At 39.8% G+C, this 27,931-nt stretch overlaps 1 protein-coding gene across 3 annotated transcripts in view; it reads right to left on the bottom strand.

Annotated features, from left to right (window-relative positions):
* The window catches only part of RBM25 (RNA binding motif protein 25), a 34,880-nt gene extending 7,948 nt beyond the window's left edge, over positions 1 to 26,932 (bottom strand). Inside the window, exons 1-14 of one of the 3 annotated variants that reach the window (XM_069784302.1) lie at positions 26,744 to 26,932; positions 20,296 to 20,330; positions 19,364 to 19,484; positions 15,556 to 15,605; positions 13,908 to 14,078; positions 13,534 to 13,591; positions 12,188 to 12,348; positions 9,440 to 9,622; positions 7,153 to 7,206; positions 6,811 to 6,894; positions 2,945 to 3,225; positions 2,157 to 2,379; positions 1,740 to 1,829; positions 23 to 96 (exon numbers count right to left, since the gene is read on the bottom strand). In XM_069784302.1, the coding sequence (XP_069640403.1) occupies positions 23 to 96; positions 1,740 to 1,829; positions 2,157 to 2,379; positions 2,945 to 3,225; positions 6,811 to 6,894; positions 7,153 to 7,206; positions 9,440 to 9,622; positions 12,188 to 12,348; positions 13,534 to 13,591; positions 13,908 to 14,078; positions 15,556 to 15,605; positions 19,364 to 19,469 (1,535 nt within the window). In that variant the 5' untranslated portion in view covers positions 19,470 to 19,484; positions 20,296 to 20,330; positions 26,744 to 26,932. The remainder of the gene's footprint in view (positions 1 to 22; positions 97 to 1,739; positions 1,830 to 2,156; positions 2,380 to 2,944; positions 3,226 to 6,810; positions 6,895 to 7,152; positions 7,207 to 9,439; positions 9,623 to 12,187; positions 12,349 to 13,533; positions 13,592 to 13,907; positions 14,079 to 15,555; positions 15,606 to 19,363; positions 19,485 to 20,295; positions 20,331 to 26,743) is intronic. The other 2 variants (XM_069784303.1, XM_069784304.1) reach the window with 2 other exon arrangements.
* Between the last annotated feature and the right edge of the window lie 999 nt (positions 26,933 to 27,931).

Raw genomic sequence — 27,931 nt, 5'->3', positions numbered from 1 at the left:
AGGAATCAATACAAAGACATACCTGTAGTATTTTGGATCATCTCTGTCATCATCATAATCTTCTAAGAATTCTTTTAACCGTTTGGCTTCTTTTGCCTGCAAGAAATTGAAACATAAGTAATGTTATAAAATGATTTCTGGTTTTCTCTCAAGAGTTTAAAATTTAGTATTATTATTAATAAGTTTAGTTTATATCTACTATGCTTCAAACTAAAAATACAGAGTTCCAGACAGAAAATTGAAAGATTTTGGAACTGCATCATCTTTCAGGGATCTGTCAACTTCCTATCATACATTCAATAGCAGATAGTACATCCATTAGGTCCACTGGCATCATGTCTCCAATTTACAGACTACTGTTCTTTTATTAGCATTTCAAAGGGTTTTTAAATATACCGCTCCCCCACTTTTTTTTTTTTTACATCACAAAAGAGGATCAAAGTTCCTGTTCTTTAAATCTGTAAGTCTGGTATTGGATATTTTAACATGGCAGCTTAAGTGTATTTTAGCACTGTTGTTTTGTTTCAGTAGCTGTGCTTTTTAAAAAAGATTTAGTTATGCACAGAAACAAATCTAATGGATACTTCTAGGGTAAGCGCTCTCTTGCTGCGTTACTAATCCAAACCATGTGGCACTCTATTAATGCACAGACCTGAGACTGAAGGGGGCAAGAGGCATAGAGGGGAGACATTTTTTCCCCTCTCTGATTAAAAAAAAAAAAAAAAAAAAAAAAAAGCAGTTCTTTAAAGAGAACACAAATTAGGACATTCTAACCTGTATCTAAGCAATATCTTTAAACCAACAATAAGATATTTCTATGCTAATGACTTCGAGAAACAAATTACAATAACGGTTGTAAATTCAGCACAAAATTTAACACTGCTCTCTACAACTGCCATCCATAGCCAGCATCCAGGAAGATTATGAATAGAAAATATCCTTGAGTCATTCTCAAACACTTTTTTCCCCTCAACCATTTAGGAGGAAAAATTAGATTCCACATAAAGCAATGTTCTCTCCCCCCCAACCTTCTTTCCTGTGTCCCTTTGCATATTTTGCTTTGAAGCAATTCACAATACATCTCCTGCTTAGAATGCTCTCATATCTTCTCTCTTTCTCTGAGAGAATTATGAAGTGAAATAACACCACCATAATTTAAAACCAACTTCTTTACACTTTAGCACAAAACTACAAGATTACAGAAATATCTATCTTCCAAAGGTGTCTTTTGGGACAAAACTTCCAAGCGTTACACTGATAACTGTGACAATTTCACAACTAACAAACTAAAGACAGACTTTTACAAAGTGCTTAGATATATTATAGAATATTATAACATATATTATAGAAGGTTCAGGCACATGAGCAGGTTGGAAGTAAAAAGACTGGTCTAGTTCCACCTGCATGACATAGAACATACAGTAGGTTTTGCTACAAATCTGACACAAATACAGGGCACGATGATCAAACCACAGTCTTTTGCAGCTGCCTACGTCTCATTCTTTTGACTTCACAAGACCAAGCCACTAGGCTTTGTTTTCCAGGCTCTCAATAGTACTCCCACTTATTAGACATCTGCTGTTCCAAGTCTTTTTTTTTTTTTTTAATTAAAACATACATGGTGTTTATACAAAGTGAGAGTTTTACCACTATCCATCAAGACAGCAGCAGAATGTTCCATTCTACATGGGACCCAAAGAACAAAGGGGAAAAATTACAAGTAAAACTATAAGACTTGCCATTTCCCTTCTTCTTTCTTCTTCCCTTTCAGCCTCTTTCTCATATTCTCGACTTTTCTTCCGTTCTCTGATTTCCCAGTTTTTAAGACGCTACAACAGAAGAAAAAACACACACTCCAATCTCAAGAACATTCAGGAGAGCAATACTACTTTGGAGTTAGTTTGGATTATTGTTTAAAACCAACTGCATTAAAATTAAGCAAATTATTTATTTGTAAGTTAAAAAACTAGAATAAGAAGTCCAAAATTGTTCTGACAATGACTTACGTATTCTGCCCCAATTCATGTAGTCAAAGGGTTAAAAATGTATTTAGAAACAGGAGAGGGAGAAGGAATGATATGTTTTATAGTAGAAGACTTATTATCACACCTCAGAAACAATTTTTCCCTTAAGGAACCTTAAAAATACCAACCTACCTCTTGGTATGCAGCTTCTTTTTCCCGCAGTTTCCTCTCTAGTTTTCGGCGTTCGTAGGCATCTTCTTCATCTTCTTCTCGGTCTCTCTTCTTATCCTTCTCCCGTTCTCGTTCCCGTTCGCGTTCTCTTTCCCGTTCCCGTTCGCGTTCTCTTTCCCGTTCCCGTTCGCGTTCTCTTTCCCGTTCCCGTTCGCGTTCTCTTTCCCTATCTCTGCTTTTTTCTCTGAAGGAAGGAAGGAAGTCCAAAGTTAAGTGCAGAGCTTTCCTCTCCGCTCAATCAAATGATTTAACTTCAAATGCATAATGCACTGTTCATAGCATCTTGCAAGTTACTCTTCTTCTGCAGATGTACAAGATGATTAGCTGATATAGCAATGGGCATAAATCAGTATTTCTAATGTATTCAAAACCCCATTTACTTAAAAGTAGTTGTTTGAGCACTAACCATTATATAGTGATATCTACAGAAACTAAGCGTGAGCATATGGCAATTCTCACATATGGCTTACAGACAACTTGAACCCTACTAACAAGATGATTTAAAGTGAAACAGCTATTTTTTTCTATGGTGAAAAGGGAAAAAGCAGCATCTAGAGCCTGACATGATTAGGCACAGTTTAAGACTGAAAGAAAATACAGCATTTTCTAAAATTTTAATTTCCTGTCTTTACTCTGATCTTCCAAAAGGACCATTCGCTTCTGAGTGACAGCTGATCTGCTGAACTATACGCACTTAGTAAACGGTACTAGGGAAAAACTGAAATAAATAGCAACTCAAACGCATTTACCTTGATCTACTCCGATCCTTGTTGCGATCTGAACTCCTTTCACGATCTCTGTCACGATCTCGGTCTCGTTCGCGGTCTCTCTCTCGGTCCTTAGTCCGGTCACGATCCCTATCTCGCTCTCGTTCACGCTCCCGTTCCTTCTCCTTCTCTCGTTCACGCTCCCTCTCTCTTTCACGCTCCCTCCTTTCTCGTTCACGCTCCCGTTCCCTTTCTCTTTCTCTGCGTTCTTTTTCAATTTCCTGTCTTTCTTTCTCCTTTTTGCCTTTTTCCTCCTCCAGTTTCTAAAAACCAACAAGAGAACTTTCATAGTTAATTTTGTAGTTACAGGAACTGGATATTCCCGACGCAACACACAAGGCTGGTAATGGAAATACCAAAACCGCCACTGATTTTAAAATATTAAATAGGGTTTGGTGGGTATTTTTTGGAACTCATAAGTATGAAATCAAAATGCAGCAATCACAAGACTAAGTTTCGTGCAAAAGCATAGATCTACACAGACCAGCAATCTCCAACCTTAGCAGAGTAGGGCTGGCCTCATATTATAAGCTGACTAAACTGCACATACACAGTGCACTGCCAGTCATGATTCAGGTGGGCCACAAATTCCATTGGCCCTATAAGCCACTTGGGTACAAGCAAAGTGAACTTCTAGCTGATAAAATTAATTCTGTTCAACTAGGAAAATATATTTCAGTGGGATGCTTACTGGGACAGCGAGTTGTTTCCCAAAAAGTCTTGGCAGACCAAAACTGTCCTATATGAAAACTTGGGTAAAGAAATTTATCCACTTACACACGGTGCATGTGGTTAAACAGTGAGGAGAGCTGCAACCTTTCCCCTTTTCCCTCCCTAAAAAAGTTCTAACAGTTCATTGGTAAGAATTGGACTCTGCAGAATGGAATCCTTAACTTCCACCACTGCAAGATGGAGAGAGTTAAAAAAAGGTTGGAAATAGCTCTTTTGAAACACAGAAACTAAAGGGTTACCTGCTACAGTTTTACTAAAAATTGTACAAAATTGCCACTTTTTTTTCAATTAGAAACAGTTCCTATGACCAGAATTCCTATAAGACAATAGAAAATACATCAACAGAATGATAGATAAATCCATCCTTGGAAGCAATTGTTATGTGTTAACTTACAGATGCTGTGCTAGGACATGGACCGCCAACACTGGATTAACCTTGCCTATAAGCTATGTTTCTGGGAGGAAGAGCAAGTACACGGTTCACAAATATACCAAATAACAACCAAATATACCAAATTTCAACCTGATGGATGCCAGAATACCACTTTTTTGAACAAATAATGAGCAGAATAAACAGGTTTATCCCCTTTGGCTCCACGTTTACCATCACTGAAATGAAATTAAAAACTGGAACAATGAAACAGCATTTTCTCTGGTTTGGTTTTTTTTTTTTTTTCTTTTCTTTTAAACAAAGCATTTAAGACAACTTTAAAAAGCAATCTTACCTGATAAGTGTTCTTCTGCCATAGGCACAGGGACCAGAGAACCGACAAAGGATTACAGAAGTAAAGCTAATTCACTAGTGATTAATGTATCCAGTGAAACTACACTGCATTGATAGCACAATACAGGCAAACTAATGTTGGATACATTGAAATCACAAAAGGAAAAAGGGACTAAAAATGGTAGGAATTGGTAGAAAACTGATATGAAAAAACAAAACTTAGATTCTACGATATACACTGGGCTGAAAACCAGTTTCTAAAGGACTGTATTTTACAGGAGCTTTACAGTGTTAAACCTCAGTACGGTCAGATGTTAAACTAGGTTGTCAACTTTTAAAAATCCAACTTACCTCAAATTTCATATACTTTTAAAGAAAAGTTTACATACTGAAGTGGTTGATACTTACAGGTTATCTTAGATGTTCCAATAGAAATTTCTTTGGTTGAACTCCTGCTTTTTTGTCACTCTCAAAAACTTTGTTCGTGGTGAGATTTCTCAAGAGAGTGGGTTTCCTTTTTTTTTTTTTAATATATATTCACACAAGTGTAAATACACACACACAAGTCTTGGTGTATTAAAATCCATTTTGTAGGTCCTTTCTTAAAATCCAATTGAAAAAATAAATTTATCTATTTTGTAATCAAAATCTGACCTCATCAACTTCTATCAGCCTAAATAAGAGGATCTGAAAGGGTAATGGGATGGGAACAGCATCAGATAAATTGAAGTAATGAACAGAAATGAACAGGTAGAAGAATTATAAATCTTACCTTGAGCTCTCTTCAGACTCGTCCGTGCTGTAAATGGACGCCCCCTGCAATGCTGATACCCTGACAGTCTGTGGTTATTTTTTTATAAACTCATACCAAAAACATGCAAAGGTTCACTGTGCTCACTAGCCAGCTGCTAAAGATTCAACAGCCCCTTTTAAACATATCCAATATACACAATGACTACTTTCAGTTCATTTTTAATGTTAAGAAACCCAAAATAGCCCCCCAATAATACAGATTAAAGGCAGTAAAATGCCCAACAGCTTCTGAAACAATGAAGCATGGTTTTTGTTTTTTTGTTTTGTTGGTTGTTTTTTAAAAAAAACTTATTACTTGTTTGCATCTTTGTACCAGTGACAACTTGGGGCTCGGAATTGAACACAATTCTACTGAAGTTTCACCACTGACCAGTTTCACATTCAATTGCTGAGCTTCTCCAGATGATTTCTTTTAGAATTTTTCCCCAGGTTTTTATCTCCAACAACTTCAGTCATGAGAAAAACTGAATACGTGTACATACAACAATGTGTAGTCACTTGTGTTTACACTGATACAGTTGTGTGAAAACATGGTACCATCCCCAGTGACTGCATGTGGTAAAGCTGAATAACACGGGCATACTTCACCTTGCTGTACCTTCAACATTTTCTTTAACGTTGACTTGGGAGTATTTTGAAACAAAAGTGTGTGCTCAAAAGAGGAGCTTGCTGATACTTCCCTAGGCCAAGGACCATTCCAGTCTTGTTGGGGAAAAAATAATACCAACTTTAAGCTAAACATTAAAATAAGAACATTACATGCATAGTTGTGCTTTACTATCCGCAAGTATCATATTCCAAAGCAGAAACATTCACAGATGCACTAGCATTAGTGGAAACTTCTGTAAGTGGGAACCCTGAGGTGGGACTTGATGTGCACAAACATTTCCAAGCCAGTTACCCCTTTGCATATTTTTCTGAGGGGGCATCCATAAGTATAATAAAAAACAGAAGCTCATACTTACATCCTATTCCATGTTACTTTCCAAGCTGTGAGTTTCATCTTGCATTAGTCACCATATGATCTCTATCATAATGGTGGGGGTCAATGAATAGATTAGCTTTATGGGAATTTACAGTTCTTCCATGCATCTAAAGTTTGGTAAGTCTGGTAACCACTGACCTAGTTTTAATCTTCCCCCACTCTTAACTTAGAACTATTAAAATAAAAGACTTAAATTTAATTCAAGTTTCAACTCTTCATAAAATCTTGGATTATGTTACAAATCTACCTACAGAAACACACTCAAGTGTATGTCTTATACTGCAGCCCCGTTTATCCTTTAGTTATAAATATCTTGACTTAATGTATGTGTAGAAACTTAAGTTGCCTTTATTCATGTTAAAGTGAGAAGACTGCAAAATACTCAGTAGCAATCAAAGTCTTAGCATAAAGATGTCAAGGGCCACTTTAACGTGGTAGTTGTCTTTTTTCGACTTGTAAAGAACTATATGTATATTAAACCTAATACAAACATCATTTTAAGTGATATTGCAATGTACTGCTAAATTTTATAATAGTGGTTTTTGGATTTTGAAAAAGCCTAATTTGTATCAAGTGCAAAAACAAGAATACTACCTTGTGTGTGTCTCTGAATTTACTGATCTCTCTTGATATCAGGTCTCTTTTGTCTTCCTCCATTTCTATAGCATTTATATCCTCCTAAAAAACAAGGGGGACAGGAGGAAAAGCATTAAGAGCCATCTGCACAGACATAGGAGAACAAGAGAAAAGCTGAAGGTTAGAAGTTTTCAACCGGTCTTGCAAGAGATAAATAAAGTCCTTCTGCAGTACCAAACCTGACAGTCTGATGTTAATGAGTGAAAAAAAAATAAATAAAAAAATCAGATGGACAAGAGTCACAAATCTGGCAACTAGCAGTAAACATAGTCATTGTCAAAGCCTACAATGTAAACGAACCTTGGTGATGAGTGGATAAGGTATCAGTGGGGCCACTGGAAATCTGCGGAAAATCTGCGGAAAAATCCACGGAGATTTTTTTTTTTAAAAATAGATTGCACACTACTCTGAAAAACAATGTTTTGTATGTTTGTACTACAAAGCAATATTGTATTGCTGTGAGCTCATTTCTTTGATTCAACAAAATTACAGAAGAACCTCGCTAATTCTCCCTTCTCTGAACTACTTCAAATACATAGTGAGGTCTCATATTAGTAAGACTTCACTGTATTTACAAGTGTACTACAGGATATTAGTATGCTATGGTAGCATCATAAACAAGACTAAGCTACACTTGCCAATATAAATGATCAGTATATTTGCGGTGGGTATGTCTTGATGTTATTTACTCGCTAATTCGCAAAATTTGGTAGATTGCACCTACTAACTAATAGTTAGTGCGAATTAGCGAGGTTCCCCCGTGCTTGAAATTGAAAACCAGATTCCACTCACTCTCAGTTCCCCGCACACATTTTCAACTCCCCCACATCAGTCATGCCTTCATCCAGAAGAACTAACAGACTCTGCGGCTGACACCAGCGGGAGTCTTCTTCACACCAAGCTCTTCAGGGGACAAAAGCCCCAAAGCTGGCAAGTTTCCCTGCCCCCCCCCCGCCCCACACCCAACCATATATCTGCATCCATCTTCCCTTTCCCCCCCACCCTCCACAGTCCTCTCCCCTCTCCTTTAAGGACAAGAGAGCAATGAGCTAGGACCATCTCTTCACTCCCACCTCTATCCACACAGGCCAAAGATGGCAACTTCCAAGTTTCTTTTCCTCCCTCCCAATATGGGAAGGGTGATGGGGTGTAATTTCAACCCACAAGTGCTATGTGATTAGGAAGAGCTTATTTGTCTACTTGACTAGCTCAGATTGGTCAAATTCTACATCATACAGAGCTAGCAGAACATCCCTCTGTCCCAGGGACATACTCAGCACCCAGGTCTTCCAAGACTGCAGTGGTCTCTTACAATGTTTAACTACCTGGCATTTTTCATGGCCATATATATATATACATATATATATATATATGTACCCACAGGACAATACACATTGTAACAATGCTTGTAACAAAAAATACAGCTGATAGCATTAGACAGTGACTCATTTGTAAATTCTCATCCAAGACAGCATCTTCTCCCAAAGGGAGGGAGAGGAAAGAAAAACAAATTCTCAGCTCAGCACTCTTATACCTCAGGTCAGCCATGGCTAACAATGATGTGGGGAAGATATACTCGCTCCCTGAGGGAGATGTTGCTTCTTGCACCACAGTTAAACTCCATGAGCATTTGAAACTGCATTATTGCCTTGGAATAGGTACTTTGCAGAAGACTTAAGTGGGCAAAAATCTTGGTCAATCAATTTTCCAATCTCTTTCATATTAGGTGCAGAATGGTAGGCGTGAAAGCCTGTTTTCCCATGATTAGAAACTTGGCTGGAAAAGCTAAGTCTGAGTTTGGTCATTCTTATTCCCCCTTCTCCAGTTTGTTTTAATCCATAAAAAGGTCATCCACAGAAGCAGGTCTAAACCAGAACATTCATTCCTGCTTAACAGGGTTTTTTTGCATTACACAATATATAAAAACCAGCTGATCAAATCCAGCCAAATTGAGACATGCGTGTAAAAGTGATTTTGTAAGGCAGGAAGATTACAATACGCCTTTCATCCCTGAAAGATCCCTCCAGGGTTTGTGAGGTATACATATATACAACTAATGAAGTACTTCCACATCTGGGGAGACAGCTGCAACCAGTTGGATCAAGGCGCACTACAAGAATGCATAGTATAAGCAGAGAGAAGAAGAATTTTATCGGAAACTACCAGAGCAAATTCCTGCCATTACAAAAGCGCCCTGGCACCTTTCAATGGAAATGGACAGTATGCAGGAACTCTTTACAGTTGTTTAAGTTCTCATCTGAAAAACCCTACAAGCACATACAGATTAAACTGCACTAAATTCAGTATTTCCACCTTCAGAGGGATGAAAGGTCAGTTCAATCCTGCCCAGATTCAAACCTGTTGTTCCAAGAAGTCTAGGTGCTTAGATGCCTAAACCATCCTGAAGGGATGGTGTCTATAACTGACTATCTTTCAGCTTAAAAAAAATGAAACTGCTGCTGACATCAATGCTTGTTGATTTGTTTTCTCATCAGGAGTTTAGGTTTAAAGTATTTGCACAAGGTTTGGCCATTATATAAAGGTGAGCTGAAGAAAAATCTGTTTTGTCCAAAATCAAAACACATACGTCCTCCTTCTTTTCCTTTTTCTTCTTCCTGGGGTGAGAGTCAGATTCCTGGGAGGGGGCATTGAGCTCGCTGGAATATTCTCGTATTAAGACTTCAATGGCCCCTTTAATTATCTGATCTCTTCTTTTCGTTTCCTCATCCAGTGCTTCATCATCATCATTTGTTGTCTCTGGTCTGGAGTTCTAAGGAAAAATGGCAAAGTAACAGGAATCAATAAATTGAGAATAATATTAGTTTTATTTCAGAAGTTCACCTTTGATCATCACATTCATGCCCCTACAGCATTTACTAAAAAAACAAAACCAAAAACAAACCACAAAACAACACAACAAAACCCAAAACACCCACAAAACCCAAACCACCTACAAATAGTTATCAATTGCATTATTTCAGTCAGATCTTTTCACACTGGCAATACCATAGGGACCACATAGTTTTACATGTGGAATGGCTGCAGAGAGCAAGTGTAGGATTGCATAATAAAATAGAACAGATAAATGGTGATTAAGGTGGTAGACAGGAAAAGAGAAAGTGCACGCACGCTCACAGAAAGGCAATCACTATAGTCCAGCTCTTGGTCAAAAGTTTCTGCCTTGTATCCTCCAGAACTTCAAGTCATTTCAATAGCAGTTCCTCAAAGCCTTCTACTTAAGTGCCATGCAATACAAATGCCTACCTATAACTTTCAAGCTGCAACTTATAATGGGAGAACTATAGTAGAGAAACATTGTTAGGGAAAACATTCCTTGCACAGCAAACATTTTCTTATTATTGTTGATCAATTACTTTGTAGTTCCTCATCTTTTTGCCCCTTTCCACCTTGTAGCGAGGAAAGGGAACACACACAAAGAAGAGCGTTTCACAAAATGTTATATGAAAGGGTAGAACTATGATTTGCATAATGAGCAAGGTAGCCCACCTCTTGATCCCCTGAATCTTTTAGAAAAATGGAATCTCACCTGAGAATCCAGCTGGGTATCCCATCAAGCAATAGGTGGTGGGTGGAGTGAGGGGGAGGGAAGGGTCTGATGGAGCAGCAGCTAAGAATGAGGGGGAAGGGAGGATTCAGTTGGAGCTGAAGAAGCTGCCAGGCCAAGGAGGAGCAGGCTGAAAAGAGCTAGAAGGCAGTGATAGGGAGTGGAATTGAAGAGGTCCAGGGAGAAGAAGTGATCAGGGAAAGGAGCTAATTAGATAAAGGTTTGCTTGGTGTGTCTCTAAAAGAAATTGTGTTGTACTGTACACGTTTGATTTCTTAATAAAAAAAGATTAAAAAAAAAGTTGCAATTTTTGGATCTGAGTGGCACCAGCACACCAATGACAGTATGAAAGGAATCTCAAGCAGTATGATTACAATACACTTCATCAATATTCCTCGGCAATTTGTAGTCTTTATTTGCACCACCACAAACAAAAAGAACATTTGGAGCTAATCCCACTCGACGGTTCAACGGAATTGGCACATACTGTTCACCGAAGCCACAAACAGTAACCTCTGCTTTATTACAATCAATCCCCCAGGATTAATTGTAAGCCACAGGAGCTCACAGAAAACAGAATTCATGAGAGATGTACAAGAACTCCACTGATACTTTTTATAATATCAGCTGTGAAGCACAGTATTGCAGGTGATGCCAACAGGAAACAAGGAAGTACGGAATGAAAAGGTCAGTCAAATCAAACCCTTACCTAGGTTAACATTACTCCATTCAAAACCCATGCAGTTAGCACTCTGCTTTACCGAGCCATTGCATTTAATCCCATACACTGGGTACACAGTCAAAAATGTGTCAAGTACTTCAAGTCATCATTATGCCTCTAGTTCTGGTTATATACAATGAAATAAAAGTACTCATGTTCCCACTGTATTTTACATATCTTTAAGAACAATTCCAAATTGGAATTTTAAAAATTTACCTGCTACAGTGTGATCAGCATTTTTAGTTTTCTGAACAAGAGCCTCTTCTCACTTTCATTTTACAGAAAATAATTGTTCTAAGTACTATCTTAAGGCATATGCAGAACTTCAAAATAGTTAGAGACCAAACCCAACAACTTGATTGTGATTTGAAATATATTATTTTAGCAAAGAAACAGATAAAATTGATTTTAATGCAAATTTCTCAGTTAAGTATCTTTGTCTCTCACAAGAATTCAATATATAAGATATCAAATATCTGCAATTATTCCAGAACAGATCCTTAGCTCTGGAAAAGAATGGTACAAAACCAATTTCCCCATCTACTAAAAGTCTGTAAGCTACCCGCTGCCTGATAACTGCATCATCTACTGAATGATCTACTTCTTTCCTTTTCATTAATTTGTTCTAGAAGATCATCAGTGAACAGGAAAGAAACTCCAGTTCTCCTCAGACAGCTGATTTACAGAATCTGACAGGGTAACAATTACTTCTAGAGTTTATATACTTTCAACAGTTTCTAAACAAAAATGAAGCAACAGAATCATAAGGTATAGCACGTATTACTACACTTTAGCATGAATTACAGAATTAATTCTAGAGATTCAGTTGTAGCTTACAGATAAGTTTGAATGCTGGTGAATTAAGAGCTTACACTTCACTGCCTTTCAACATATCTTCAGACTCATTAATGTGATTCTGACGAAATCCTAAAATGAATTAAGGGCAGAGACAAGAATAGAAACTAAGAGAAACACTCACAATCTGATCTAGCAAGTATATTACATTACCCTCCTGCCAAAATAACACAAGTCATACATTATATACATACCCCATTAGAAGCCTTTTTCTTTGCTTTCCATTCATCTAGCTGAGCCTTTGTCTTTGCATCAACTTTGACTAGCAGCTTCTTCTCTCCAATCTGGAGGTCATGAAGTAGTCTCAGTGCTCGTAGTGTGGATTCTGGTTCTTTGTACTCACAAAATCCAAAGGCTGAAATGGATGATTGAAATGAAGAGTAAAAGTGTTAAAGGTCTTCAGGTAATTTACTTTGTGTAAGTAAAGTGTTTTGAATCAATACACTTGGAACATAGGCACTTCTTTTTTTGAAACCAGGAGTACACATAAAAAGTTAGAAAGATCAGTCACCGCATTAGTCTTTGCTATAACTAATGCGCCAGTGAATAAGGTGAAAGCAATACACACATCGTAGCTGCCCCATCTCTGCAAACATTCAAGGTCGGGGTGGACAGGGCTCTGGGCAACCTGATCTAGTTGAAGATGTCCCTGCTCATTGCAGGGGGGGTTGGACTAGATGACCTTTAAAGGTCCCTTCCAACTCAAACTATTCTATGATTCTGTGATTGTGGTTCTAAAGCTTTTGACATGTCCATCTTAACTAAGGAATGCAGTCTATATGAAGACATGTCTCAGGTGGATTTGCAATTGTCTGAAGACCAAAGACATTGATCAACAGCTCATTGTTAACCTAGAGGGAGGAGTACTTCAAACTAGATTCTTCACAACACTTACAGAAAGTTGTAAATGAGAAAAACACCTTATGAGAGCAAAATAAACAAAGTATGATATATAAGAAAACTGAAGAAACTGAATTACAACTTGAAAAAATAAAAAAAAACAACCTAGGGAAGATATGAGAACACCAACAGTAAAAAACAGTAACCAGAATTGTTTCCTTTATCCACTGGAGAAAGGTCACATGAAAAAATAAACCAGTTCTATTTGATAATAGGGAAGAAAGATAAATTTTATATCAGGAAAACCTCCTTAACAGAGAAGGACAATACCTAGTAATGGAAGAGACTATTAACAGTGTTGCAAATATGCTCCTTTGAAGGCCAAGTCCAAACTGGTAAACCTTTCTCAGGGATGGTCTAAACACTCCTGATTCAGTCTCAGAACAGAAAGGTAAGAAAAAATAGGCCCCCAAGACATTTTCCTATTTAACCTTTCTCAATTTTATCTTTTTCATTCTGTCTTGATTTCAAGGACAGAAAATACTAGCCCTTTACTAGGAAGTATTTAGCAGTTAAATATCATATACAGTATCCTAAAATGTAACAGTATTAACAATAGCAATGTGTCAGACATTTGAAAAGCTGCCAGGTAATAAAAACAAGAGTCTGACTAGAGATTTTGAAAAGTATGAACAATTACCTTGAAGTTTTCCAGATGCCCCTTGGACTCTCTTCCAACTCAAAACCAAGCCACATTTCTGCATTAAAGATAAATACTATTAAATAATATTATTGTTTATGTTCAAAATATTACAAAAACTTAACGCCTCTTTGCAAAAAATGACATGTAAAAAGGGTAAACACTATTAAAAAATAAAATAAGTCTATGTTCACTGACATGCACAGCTTAAGAAAAGCTGTACTCTTCACTTACTGACTTTAAACTCAAGCGTAATGGACTGCAGTTCCAGTGAGTGGGACTAACTCTGCATTTAGTTTCAATCCACTGCTTGTGGGTCATTACTTCATTCAACAGCCAGGGATGAAATATAACAAGCAGTCCACTGTACTTACTGCTAGAAGCTGCCGTATGAGCATGTCCGAGGCCTTCTCAGAAATGTTGCCTACAAAAACAGTGGTAGTGGGACCACTGTTTTCATCGTTTTCTTTGTTCTTTAAGCCAGGATGTTCTTTTCTGGCTCCCAAATGTTTTCCAACCATAGACACTGTGGTAGGAACTAATACCTAGAAAGAGGAGGAGAGGGTGTAAAATAAAGCGTTGGGTTGTTTTTTGAGGTTTTTGGTTTCTTTTCTTTTCTTTTAATTTAAATCCATATGACAAAAGAGTTGGGGATGCACATGTATTTAAAAATTAAATTTTCAAATGAACCTTAGTTAGGCTTACAGAGTGAGACACCAATAAGTGGTTTAGGCTTTAACACTTTATACAATACAAAAAAGACTGCCATTTTCTGGCAAAGACAGACAGAAAAAAAATGTGTACCTGCACATGGCTACTGGAAGGTCTCAAGGTGAGCATACAGTAACATTAAGTATTATTTCTTCTACAAGTAACTAATTTGCAACATTTGAGTCACTGGAAGTTGAAGTACCTTACCTAACAGTGTAAAAAAAGCAAGCAGCAAATAGAAAAGTAACTCTGACTCAAAAGGCTTCAATGGACACATGACAGATCTTAAAGCTTTCACAGAGTGAATAAAACACTAGTGCTTTATTTAATCAGTACACAACCCAAAGCCCCTTTGGGTTAAGGAGCAAACACTTGTAAAATAAGCCATACAGAGATAGGCACAATCATCTCTTCCATTTTGCTGCACCTCTCTCCTTCCACCCATGATTTAATGGTACACATACACTGAGTCCCTCTTCTCAAAACATCCTTCTAGAAGTGTCACTTAATAAAAATTATTTTAATCAGAAAACTGAATAATGCATTTGTTCCAGTATCTTTGTCTTAAATACATCAGTTACCGTGAACATATCCTCCATAATAGAAGCTATCAAAAAATTCAGTATTTTGGGGAGATTTCACTTACGCAAAATCTTAGAAACAATAATTCACCTTGAAGACAAAAAGTAACATTTGTATTTTAAAGAATGCTTTTTTCTGCCCCATAAATCATAAACCTTCCTTCCAACTAGAAATTAGTAAGACAAACAAAAGAGACCTCTCTCATATGCCTTTCATAGATGCATACTACATGCAACTATTCCTTCCCCTGCAACACACAAAAAGAAAGGGAGCTTGTTTATAAGGTTGTCAACATACATCTTTCTGGCCAACTCAGCAGTGCTGCATGATGGCCTTACAAACTTGGATGAGGTGATGCCTCCAGAGCACTCTGTTAGGCCAACAAACGCAAAAGCAAGAGATCTGGAATCTAACTGATCTAACTGTACTGCATAGGAAGACCATGCATGACCCAAAGGCAAGGCCTAAATCATTGTATTTGAGAGAGGTAGGTCTTCTTGCAAGAATAGTAATTGCTTCACCTTTGCAGCTAGCAGCTTCAGACATTACTTCAAACTTTGTCTAGGTCAGAAATTAGCATAATATTTGCACAACAGTTGCATTTAAAGTGAAGCATTTCCTTTCATAGTATGAATTCTGATGGTATAGAGCAAAACAAAAATACTGTTAACATCTACTTTTACTCTCCACTTTATTTTGCTATCATCTCATCTCCACTGTAATACTTACAGTCGGAGCAGGAGCCATAATGCCCATTGGTACAGGAATCATAGGGGTCCCTGAGAAAGACAAGACATTAATATTAGTCTGGCCTGTTGAGATCACTGATGAATACAAATGAACTGATCGTAGATGCGATTTCCAAAGCAGACAGCAATTCGGTGAAAAAAGAATTTCACAGTACTGATTACCATTAATTCCTTAAGCACTCAAGCACAGCCTGAGTACACTAACATAATGTGCATCCTGGTCACTTCTATCATATTACCATTTCAACTTTGTCACAAACAAATCTATTTTCAAAGCACATTCAAACCACAGTATTCTTCTAGAAGATAGCCGTGTGATGAATGAGGCAGTGAATTCCATAGAGAGCAAAAGCAGCTGAAGTCCTACAGATGATAATCTCACTCCTGACTTGCTCGGTTCTCATAGCACAATCAATTCTGCGTACAGCATCGGGATGAGGTCCTATAGGGAATGCCACCAGGCTTCACGCTACTATTTATGGAATAGCTTAATAAAGGTGGCACAGAAAACCTCGATCTAGGCTCCCTACTTGCTGAATACTTGACTTGGCAGTCTCTAAAACTTAAAACAATATTTAATCAGGTGAAACCATTCAATACCCTGTTTCCCACTACCAAATTCACTGGTAGCTTTAAGAACTATCACGTGAGCCAATATCTGATCATAATAAAGGCTGTTTATCCTTCCATGCCAGCTGCTAGAGGATGGATTTCAAAACTACTTGCTGGCCAGTAAAGACACTGAGACTCAAGAACGATGAAGTCAATCTCATGTTCTTCGGAGAAATACCCTCTAGGGATCCTAGATCTCTTTTTTCATTCCACAAAAACTTCCTTCATCCTTCGCTCTCAATCCTTCCCTTTTAATCCTTTCCTTCTCCATCTCTCTTACTGCTGTATTCATAAAATCCTAATCAAACTTATGCAACCTACCGTTCCTGGACTTGTTCCCCCACCTTCTCCAGTGCTTAGTCGTGAAACAACACGTCTCCTCAGACACCCTCTCCAGCTTCTTCCTCATCCACTCTGGTTCCATCATTTTCTCCATCACCCAACCTCTTCCTCAGACCCTTCATATTACAGTTATACTACCTCCCATCCCTCCAAACCGTTCAGAGAATCAAAAGGTGTATTGCTCTCCCATGCTCTCAGTTTTAATGCACCATGGCATCTCACAGACTGGAGGAGCTACTCCAAGACAAGACTCCAGTTGTGCAGCACTGTAACTATTATAACTATAATTATCATGATGCAGAACTTACATTTTAAAGTTACAACTCAGTAAAGATACTTGTGTTATCACTGACAGTTCTCTGAAACTATCAGCCCCAATGCTCAACAGAAGCCAAAAAAATCCACTAAAATGTTGGGCATCATCAGCAAACATAGTGATGATGAAGACCACAGGCATCATTTAGCAGCTATACAAAACCAGGGTGCACCTATACCTTGACTACTGCCTACAGACCCGGTCTCTGCAGCCCAAGAACAACATGCAGCCTTAGAGAAGAGCAACTACATGACATAAGTGTTGAAGCAGCTGCTTTACTAGGAAAGACTCTACACTCCTGAGACTCTTCAAGTGTGGAGGTTTGCAAGGCATGGAACATGACTGAGGTATACAAAACCACAAAACACAAGTCACCCAACTCTCACATCAGAACTGGGCCAGGAGCAGGACACTAAGTAGGCAATGCGTTTAAAGACACGCATAAGAAATTTGCACTTTGCACAGTGGTTAATGAATCTCTCAAAGTTCGTGCAAGAGGCAACAGTGGAGATAGACAGTATCAGCAGGTTCAAAAAATATCAAAATATCAAAATGTGCATGAATGACAGGTCCAGAAAAAGATAAAGGAAAAATGAAAGATCATACTCTAACATCCCTAATGCTACAGTTGTATGAGGGAACAGACTCAGAAAGCAGATAGGTGTACATGCCCACCCTAAACCCATCTGTATTCCCGCTGCCCGGACAACACATCAGGCTATACGGACTGCTGGTCTGACCCACTACAGCATTTCTTACAGACAAACCGTAATTTTTTACATCTTAATGATATCCAACAATTTTGAGAGATTACAAGAGTTATCAGAATCACCTCCTTATCAAATCTTCCACACTTAGAGATGGAAATGCAAGAACTTCTTATTTTTAACAGCCATATTTTTAAGCGAAACAAAACACTTTTCCTAACTTCATTCTTACATACAATCGCTCTAGCTGAAACTTTTCAAAAAATTATAGGCTGAGTAAGATAATTAGAACATGACGTTTTGACCAAACACCTAGCTAAAGATAATATTATAAGCCACTAAAATTGTGATCTTAACGTATGGAATAACTTCAGAGTAGACTTTCATAAAGCCACTGTGGCATTTTTGGCATTTTCAACTCTATTGATACACTTGTGCTAAGAAATGAGAGATCCACATCCTCTACATGTCAAAATATGTTATCTGCACAGGTAAGCAAATCATGTTTCTAGTGTGCAGAGAAAAATTTAATTCTCGCCTAATACCAGGCTCCTCCACTCTACCTACTGTTTGGATTACTAATACTGAAACAAGACTATTTATATAAAAGTCAAACACAGCAAGAGAACAAAAAGATCTTTGTTGCACATGTTAAGAAGCAAATGTTCAGAGCAGAAACGTCTATCAGGCATTTAAAAATATTCTTCAGAAATTTATTTTTAAAAGTATCTGGTATTTTTCACACTCGTATATATAAATCTGAGCTAGTAAAGATAAGAGGTATGGTTTTAAAGTTTAACCTGAAATTTTTGATGGCAGAATGCTACCTAATCAAGTTCTCTGCCTTTAGCAGAAAATAGATAACATCTCATGGATCTCAGGAAAAGAGTTTGGAAAAATTAATTCAAGTAAGGATTAGCCTGGTGAATGTGTATGCACAAACCATTCCTGAGTTCAGTCATCTGGTTTTTAAATGCCTTTATTGTCTATAAAACACTTGTGCACAACACAGCTTAAGACCATACAGACAGGAGTTATATTTTTGCAGCCTTGTGATGAATTTTAAAGGGTTAATTCTCTGATGTATTCCTCTCTCCCACTCGCTCTGTCGTCTCCTACCTCCAGTCACTGTTATCTATACTGGCAATGTACAGAAAGAAGGTGGTTCCAGACCAACGAATTAAAGTCTCAATGCAAAAACCAGAGGCTGATCTTACAGATGAACAAAGAAAAAAAGGTGGGATTAATTTTGGGAAGATCAGAAGGTCTGAGGGATGTAACAGTAAGTTTGCAAGATGATGGAGGAAAGTATGTAAGAAGCAGATTAAAAGAAAGTGGGACTTACAAAAAGTGGAGAAAAACAATGCAAGAAGTTGGACCTTCTCTGAAAGTTACTCCTGTATTTACACACCACAGACACTCAGTGTACCCAAGTGTTTCCAAAGGCTACTACAATGGCTTATATGAAAGCAACTGAAAATCATAGTCTACGGTCAAAACAGTGGCCCTTAGAATACCTTAACATTAACAAAAATCATCACCTAGCTTCAGTCTCAAAAAAAAGGTCCAAGACAAAGTCTGGTGTTGTCTCTAATGGTTTGATTTCTGGACAGAAGTAGGCAGCTTTTGGTAGACCAAAAGAAGCCTGCTCACATGACATGATCTGTGGGTAAACTAGAAACTCACTTGTAATGTACACAAATCAGAGTTACTGAGATACATTAAGAGCCAGTAACTTTTGTAAATAATACCGTTCAGAATAATAAAGGAAATTTATTTCTACAACACTTCCATATACTAACATAACTTACCAGGAGGTACGGGTGGAGGAAAGCCAGGAAACTGTGGAGGTGGGATCCCAGGGGGAAGTGTTGGGATTCCCATAGGAGGGCGATTCAAATGAGGTGGAAAAGACATTCTTCCAGTCAAAATCTGTCAAAGAGATAGAAAACTTGTACTAGTCAGTTCCCAAACACAAATTACAAAAGCAGTGCAAATGATAAGTGTCCACAATGATTTTAAATCTTTATATGGACATTCAACTACAAACTAAAACTATTTTAACTCTTTTTCCCCAGCTATTCATTAAGTTACAAATGTAGTAGAAGTCTTCTTTCACAATGGAAAACAGCATTTCTAAGAAACTGTTTCAGAATGAAGTGAAAAACAAAACTATATCTGACTCCTCATACCAGTGGTTTACAAGGAGTGTCAATTAAACAGCATTTAACAGTTTGTACAGATTCTTTAAAACAAAGCTATCTTTGCAGTATCTGAAAACAGAAGTAATCTTGTAATGTATTTTCAATAAGGCAAGTAGTTCTGTTGTACAAGAAATGAACACACACAACAGAACTGTGGAACAAGAGGAGAGAAAGAACTGGGACATCCCAATGCTCAGCATTAACGGGAATTGTATTTAAGACAACATTGGGGAGATGCCCAAATTCCAGCACAGAGACAGTTAAAAGCTTGGAAGAGAGTTCTCTAATCTATTTTTAACCTCCCAGTTCACACATCTTCTAGAGCTCAACTTGGATGATAGCCCATGAGCTCAGAGTCACTATGCTACCATGGAGAGTGAAGATTGTTTAAATATCATTTGCTATTCAGATGGTTGTTATTACTATGTGCATATTACTGACCCTGTAACAGACACCACCCAATAATAATAAACTCAGGATCACTCAACACAACTAACGAGGCATGTATTCTTGCTTCCAATATAATCTTAGCAACTTACATGGTCAAGTCTTCAAAAAAGGTTGGCCCTCAGTTCTAAAAAAAAAACAACAAAAAACCAAAATTGGTCACCAGTATTACTGCTGAGCGTGTACTGCAGTGAGGAAGCACTAGAGGAACTTCAAACACACTGGATTGTGTGGATACGAATCACAAAGACACCGTATAACAAGCGACAAGAATCCAGTTAGCTGTCTGTACAAACATTTGCATTTCTCCATGGACCATACAGACTGCTTTACAGCCTGCAGTACCATATCTTCATTGCAACTGTTTTCCAAAGAGGCAACCACAAGTCAATACTGAAGCAGGCAGCCTTGAGAAAATGTTATGACAAGCAAAATTCTGATATGTACAACAGACCTGTAGATTATAAGATGCTTTCCCCAGCTTCCTGGCACCGAACACACAAGAAGCAGGAAACGAGCTTTGCTGGAGACAGATGTGCCTTGCATACATGTACAAGAGCAAGCAGTTGATGACAGTCTTAAATACTAGAAGAGCTAATATCAGTACTCTACCACAACAGTAGATACATTTGAAACAGCTAAAAAAATTATAATAAGAGAATCATGTGGCAAAACTTCTTTCCACAGAGTCTGGAAACAACTATGAGAGATAAACGTAGATAGTGGACTGCAGAGGATGAAAGGGAAACCCAAATGTATTTGCTAATACCTTTGAACATCAGAACTTACTTATTCTGGTATAAGAACACATATATGACCCTATAGCATAATTCTCTCAAAGACACATTTACAACTGCATCAATTACAACAGGTTTGTGATGATGGCATTCACTAATTGGCCCCAAAGGGAATTTATCAACACCTCACCAGGAGAAAAAGATAAACACTCCTGTGACACAAGGTCTAAGATAGTAGAAGAAACAAGACAGCAAATGCAAGCATTCCTCCAACAGTTCAATAAATATTATTTTATGCAATGTAATAAACATAAAACTTCCCCCCCCCCCCTTAGAATCCATATGCCTAAGAACACACTTTCTTTCTGTCAATCTTGAATTTTTAAAACTGAATGGGCAAAGAAAAGCAGCAAAGGTGTACTGCCAAAACATTTTGTTTGGAATGACATTTTTTATTGTCTCTTCAGACTACGTGCATGTCAGCTGACATTCCTCTAGAATGTGAAACTTGGATGGTATGGAAGGGAACAGAACTCCCTTATCTGCCTTGGTATCACTATTTGAAACTTTTAAACCAAAAAAAACCAGCTAATGGTCCCGGGAAAGGCAGAAAATTAAGGTCTTTATGGCTCTCAGTCCTCATCTATATTGCAAACTGACAAGACAACTGGACAAAATTAAAAGCTTTTTTGGGGCAGGATGGCAGAGCAATAAGCTATTGGGTCTGAGATGGTTCTAAACAGGCTACAATAGTATTATACCATCTGGGGTCCATAAGACATTAAGGAGTGGTCTGTTAAACAAAAAAAGAACAATTGGGGAAGTGATTTTCCTTGCTGTCTGTAGATGCAGTCCCTTCTCTCACTCTGATAAGCACTTTATCTGAGACACCATTCTGGAGAAGCTAAAGGAAAAAAAAGCCTAGGGACTAAGAGGTGAAACAGTTCTTTGAATTAAAGAAACTGAAACATATCATACTCAATGGATGTTACATATACACACAGGCAAATTTGTTGGCTTTTTTTTTTAAATTTTAATAGAAAAGCACAAAGATTTGGCAGTCAATGAAGTAATTGTTACTGCATAAAAAGAACAAGGCAGTTAGTAAGAATGGATCAAATTTAGTCTTTCAATCTTCCAGTTAGATGATGTGAAACACACTGTTATCTGTAGGCCTTCAACAATCCATTTTAGTTGAAGCACTCTGTTCTTATTTTTTTCCATATTTGTATAGTTATTTTCACAGCTACTGACTTAATTCTTGCATGGACCAATCCTAGCACCTCTGCTGTCTGTGACACTGAAGATCAGCACTAGGATTAACGAAAGCCTTCGTCTCTTCCTTGCTACTATGTGTAACTACCAATGTGAAACCAGCATAGAGAATAGTTTAATTCTGTTTCCATTACGAAAACTGTGAGGATCAACAGATACCAAGATTGAAACTACTCACTGAAGAAGTGAGAGATCTGGACGAGAGAGGAAGATGCACCCAATTCTTTGCAGCAGCCAAGACGCTACAATGAAGGGAACTGTATAGCACATTTTTTTCTGTCAGCAGCTAGAGAACACATGAAACGTACATACTATTCCAACAGTCAGAGGGGCCTCCGACATCAAATTTATAAGCAACTACAAACCAAAGGTTAGGTATGAAAAGTTAAGAGATGCTAAACTGGGTCTAGGTAGAATACACTTGTAGAAGTCTCAGGAACAGTACCTTGAACTTCTCTGCAGACTGTCCTACTACCCTGCCAGTACAGTTCAGTGATCAGTCTCTGATATATTTATTGTGGTCTCAGTATTGCAACTGGTGATCTTCAAATTTCCCCAATATATTCAAATGTGTAAGTAAGGAACTAAACAGTCCTGAGATATTTTTAAAACCTCAGCTGACTTATGAAAGTATTACCTCAAATGAAATTGGATGTAGGGGGCATTCTTGACAGCTGCATTTTAACTAGCAGCTCTTTAAGTGAGAGATTAATTTGTGTGAATGTTACAATGGTCACAAAGATACAGGGTTAAGAAAAGCAGTGAGCATCTGGCCTGATGCCATTCAAAATACTGAAACAATGACATCTTCAGCCCCCCAAATGATGAATTTGTGTCAAAGTGTAGTCAATTTAGACTCTGTCCATGCCAGTAAGCAGGGCAGTACAACAAGAGCAGGTCTTAAAACAGATGATGCTGAGACCCCAATGTCCACACCACACGTTTTGGGGAGGTCCACCCCACTGGAAGGAATGCCCATTTGCAGGTAAGAGTGCATTTTTCAGTATATTTTCATCCAAAAAGAATCCAGTTCATCCACTGGAATAGTGCAAACCAATGTGAAAAAAAGGCTTCCCAAGTGAGGATGACTGCGAGACTTCCTCCAAAAGCACACTCCTGATCCTAGTTAACGCAGTAATGTAGATGCACGCTTTATTAGCCTTAGGCAATTTTTGTAAGCTGCAGATTAATGATGTCATGGATGGCAAAACATCTAAGCTTACTCTACGCAGACCCAGCTCAAATCCAGCCCAAGCTATTAACTAAAGCAAGTGCTACACAAACACAGCTATAATATTCGAGGTTCAACTTTGGCCTAGAAGGAGTTCAGTTGCTTTCATACACTGCTCTTCTGAGTTAATAAGTCCTGGTGGAACCAAATGCCATGCAGAGCCAGCTGCACCAATCTTTTGAAACTGGAGAGAGTACAGGGATACCCATATGGCTCTAAGGTTTGGTAAAATCCACTGAGACTTGTTAATTCTGACTCAGCGCTATGCCTGCTGGGACAGAGCTCCGTCCATCAGAGGCACGCTAGCTCTGACGCACAACTAAACAAGTGCACAAGGCTGGCCTGAGAGCACGCTGGACTCAAGTGTCTGAGACCACACAGCTGACTGAATTACTACGAAACAAGGGTCACCATCATTCAGACATTGCTGCCCCATGCTGCTTTATGATCTCTGACTCCCAAAAGTCCCAGTAAGAGAGGACTGACTGTATGAGAAGATTGTACTGCTCTGGCTGCACTGTTAATGCAATATTTTTTTTTTAATCATAGTATTCTTTAAACCTTTTTTTTTTATTTACTCCATTTTTAAACAGGTGAAGAGATATGTCATAAACAGAATGTAAGTTTAATAAAAATCACTGGTAACTACTGTATTTTAAACTGACAATTGTATCACCTGCTCAGGGCAGCATCATAATTCTACCAGTGTCACAGGATTAATCTCCTTAGTATCTCTTGTGTTTAGACATCATAACTTTTATTATAAAACCCGCAAAACATTTTAACCATTTTCAAAACCATTTAAGTTTCCCATGAAACAAACAGTTACAATACTTACTGTTGAGTTGCTGTTATACTAAACAAAGTTAAAACTAACTGTAAAAATCCTGAAGTCTTAATGCATAAACAAACTTAATGTGTTTTAAGAATACATACATGTAGTCTCATAACAGCAGTGACAGTATGGCTGATCTAGCTTGATTTTGTTCTCTTCTCTTCAACATTTTCCCAACACAACTCTTCTGGCACCAGAAAAAATCTGTACACTTAGTCTAGAATAAGTTGCACAAAATAGCAGTGCAAGCTAGTCCCTCAAATAAGGGAGCAGTAAACACAAAACTTGCTTGGAATTTTTTTTTAAATTATCAAAGCTGGATTGTAGTTTATAATCTTAACATTTAGATTATTACAAGAGCACCTGACAAAATCCACACCTATAGTAAGTGTGTAACACTATGCTGTTTAGTAACACCCTGGTTAAAGAGATGTTATACCAAGACATTTGACTGTTATATCCATGTTATTACATTTCACTGAAATGTCCCTCTAGAAAAGCTTTCACACATAAAATTGTTTTTAATGCTTTTTAAGAATTAGAGTAATTCCTATTAAGACTCATACAATGTTTTTGCATTTGATTCTAATGTCAATACCAAGGCAGCAACCAAGAGTGAATAACAATTTCCTCTAATTTATGACAAAAGTATTTTATACATTTTGTATCATATGATGGGCACAGCTGAGCAACAAAAGCATTTTCAGAAGCAACTGGAGAAAACATATGCAGTAAACCAACCTATTAAAGTGAGAATTATCACATAGGCTTTTACATCAGTCTGTACACGATGTACAGATTTTTAAGCTGTTCCATTATAAAAATAACCTCATAGTTTGTCACCCATTGGAGAGGCTGTTTATATTATTACTTCTCACCAAAAAAAAGCTCCCTAACAGAAAAATCTTGTATTTCAAGCCAACTGATTCTCTCAGTGAAAATGTCCACTTTCTCATAGAGCCCTACAGTTTTCTCCAAAACTGCCTGCAAGCTAAGCAAGGCATCAATGTAAAACACAAAAGACGGGGAGAGATAAAACAGATTACAGATTTTCTAAGCATATTTCTTTCTGAACAAACAAAACTAGTATTTGCTCAAGCCTGTTCTTCAGAGGTGATCTAGGAAGTGTTCACTAACGGCCATGGAGTAAGTTGCATCCCAAACTATTACTACAAAGCAACATGCTCATCCAATCCAAAGCCTCAGTCTGAAAGCCCTTTAACTACGGCTCTGTTAAGCTCGTCACCAAAACTTTAAGATCTTTGATTTAGTTCCAAATTGCGTGCCTCTGCACCCACATAAAGCCCTAGACAGTCAAAAAAGTGACTCTCCACTCTAACTTTGCTATTAACTCTTCCCAAAACACAAACGTGGCTGTGGCATTACAACATTCATGCGAATGGGCACTGGAGAGACAGAAGCAGAGAAACGTGAAGCACTATGTACAATGCCACTCCTTTGCAGGGAACATAAGAAACTGTCCTGTTCGTCCTTCTTTGACTTTGTTCTGGACCATCTTCCATAAATACCTGAAGCAATGCTTTCCTGACCCACAAAAAATTACTAAAAATCTGTGTGCGTGCATTTTAATCTGAACAGACTGAGAACTAAGCAACTTTAAGATTTCACTTCCTGTGAGCCCGCCTAAGACCTACTTCAGAAAAAAAAAAGTTAGTTGTGCTCGGGATGTTCCCTGTATTTAAACACACCCCCCCCTTCCTTTTCTCCAGGCAGGCAAAGGTGTTTTTGTATAATGGAAAAAGACATCATGAGGAAAGACCTACCAATGCACTTCACAACTGCTACTGACACGGATGAATCACTCCGACTCGTTTAAGCACAAAACCGCGTTTTAAGATGACTGCCCCAGCCCGCACCAAGGACATCAACCTCCCTGCCGCGATCCCGTCGAACACCGTCTCGTCGCACGACCCCTTCCCCCGACATCCAGAAGCGAAATCCCACCCCCGCCTCGGGCGCCGGCAAAGCTCCGCCACGGGCCCCTCCGCTCCCAGCCGAGAGGCGCAAGGCCTCGTCCCCGGCGTGAGATGGGCTCCTCTCGCCTTCCGCCGCGCCGCCCCGCCCGCCGGGGCCGGCTCCCCGCCGCGCCCCCGGGAGGCGGAAGGGACTCCCACGCCTCCCGGGCGGGAGAGGAAGCGCGAAGCCCCCGCCGCTGCTCTCCCGCGAGCACCTCCCCGAGGCCGCTCTCCCGTTCCAGCCCGCCACTAGGCCCACGCCGCCTCCCCGCGGGCCGCGGCCGGCGACAGGCCGCCGGCGCCTGCCACGGCCCAGCGTGCGGCCGAGCGGCCTCGGCCCGGGCCCGGCCGCGCCTCCTCTCCCTCAGCGGGCGGCTGAAGCGCCGCCGCCGCCTTCCCTCCCCCTCTCATCGTCCGTCTCCTCCCCCCCCAACCCCCAACCCCCCCCCCCCGCCGCCGCCGCCGCCGCCTCCTCTCGCCTCTCACCCCTTCGCTGCGGAGCAGGAGCCGCCTCCGGAGCGCCGCCGCGGCCCCTCCAAGCCGCGGGGGTCGGCGATGGGGTCGGGGGACGCCGCTCGGCCGCCTGAGGCCCGGCTGGGAAGCCCCGGGGCGCTACTAGGCCGCGAACACACCGCGCCGAGCCGCCGCCGCCGCCGCGCTGCGCGGGGTCATGTGACCCGCCCCTTCCGTCAGCGGCCCGACCTGCACCGCGCCGCGAGACCATAGAGGCGGGCATGCCAGAGCGCCCCTCCTGCTCCGCGCCCAGACAATAACGCGCCCAACCATAGAGCGGCAGCGGCTAGAAGGGCAGAGAGAGGAAAAAACCGCGTCCGGGCTGCCGCCATCTTTGCTGGGGGCAGGCGGTGCGGCGCCTCGACCCAGTCTGGAGCTTCGCCATCTTGAGGTCAAACACCGTCGGTCGGGGGCTGCTGGCGGCTTCGGCGCGGGTGGCTGAAGGCCCTGGAGAGCCTCCCGCTGTGGGCTAGCACCGGCCCCTCTCCCGGCTGCTGCCGTGCGCCCCTCGCTCGCTCCCCGGGTCAGCTCGGGGTGCCCTTCCCCGCTGCCGCGCATTGGGGCCGGGCTTAGCTGCGACAGTGGTGGGTGCAGGCTGTACCCGCAGGCACAGCCGCGTGGGAAGTACGCCTGTTGCTTTTCACAGGCTTTAGTAAGGAGGGAACACGCGTTTTAGCTGCGTTTAGCAAATTTGAAGGGCCTAGAAAGCTAAAACAAAAAGCAGTCTTAGGGTCAGTAGGCATAAAGATGCGGAATCGTAGAACGGTTTGGGTTGGAAGGGGCTTGGAAAGGTCATCTAGTCCAGCCCCCCTGCAGTGAGCAGGGACAGCTTCAACTAGATCAGGTTGCTCAGAGCCCCGTCCAACCTGGCCTTGGATGTTTCCAGGGATGGGGCATCTACCACCTCTCTGGAGAAGCTCTGCCAGCGTTTCACCACCCTGATCTGAAAAAATTTCTTCCTATATCTAGCCTGCATCTACCTGCTTTTAGTTTAAAACCATTACCCCTTGTCCTATTGCTACAGGCCCTGCTAAAAAGTTTGTCCCCATCTTTCTTATAAGCCCCCTTTAAGTATTGAAAGACTGCAATAAGGTCTCCCTGGAGCCTTCTCTTCTCCAGGCTGAACACCCCCAAATCTCTCAGCCTTTCTTCACAGGAGAG

Source organism: Haliaeetus albicilla, chromosome 5 (genome assembly GCF_947461875.1).
Source record: "Haliaeetus albicilla chromosome 5, bHalAlb1.1, whole genome shotgun sequence".
Classification (NCBI taxonomy): domain Eukaryota; kingdom Metazoa; phylum Chordata; class Aves; order Accipitriformes; family Accipitridae; genus Haliaeetus; species Haliaeetus albicilla.
The sequence above is the reverse complement of the archived record's forward strand: the minus strand, read 5'-3'. Positions and strand labels throughout refer to the sequence as shown.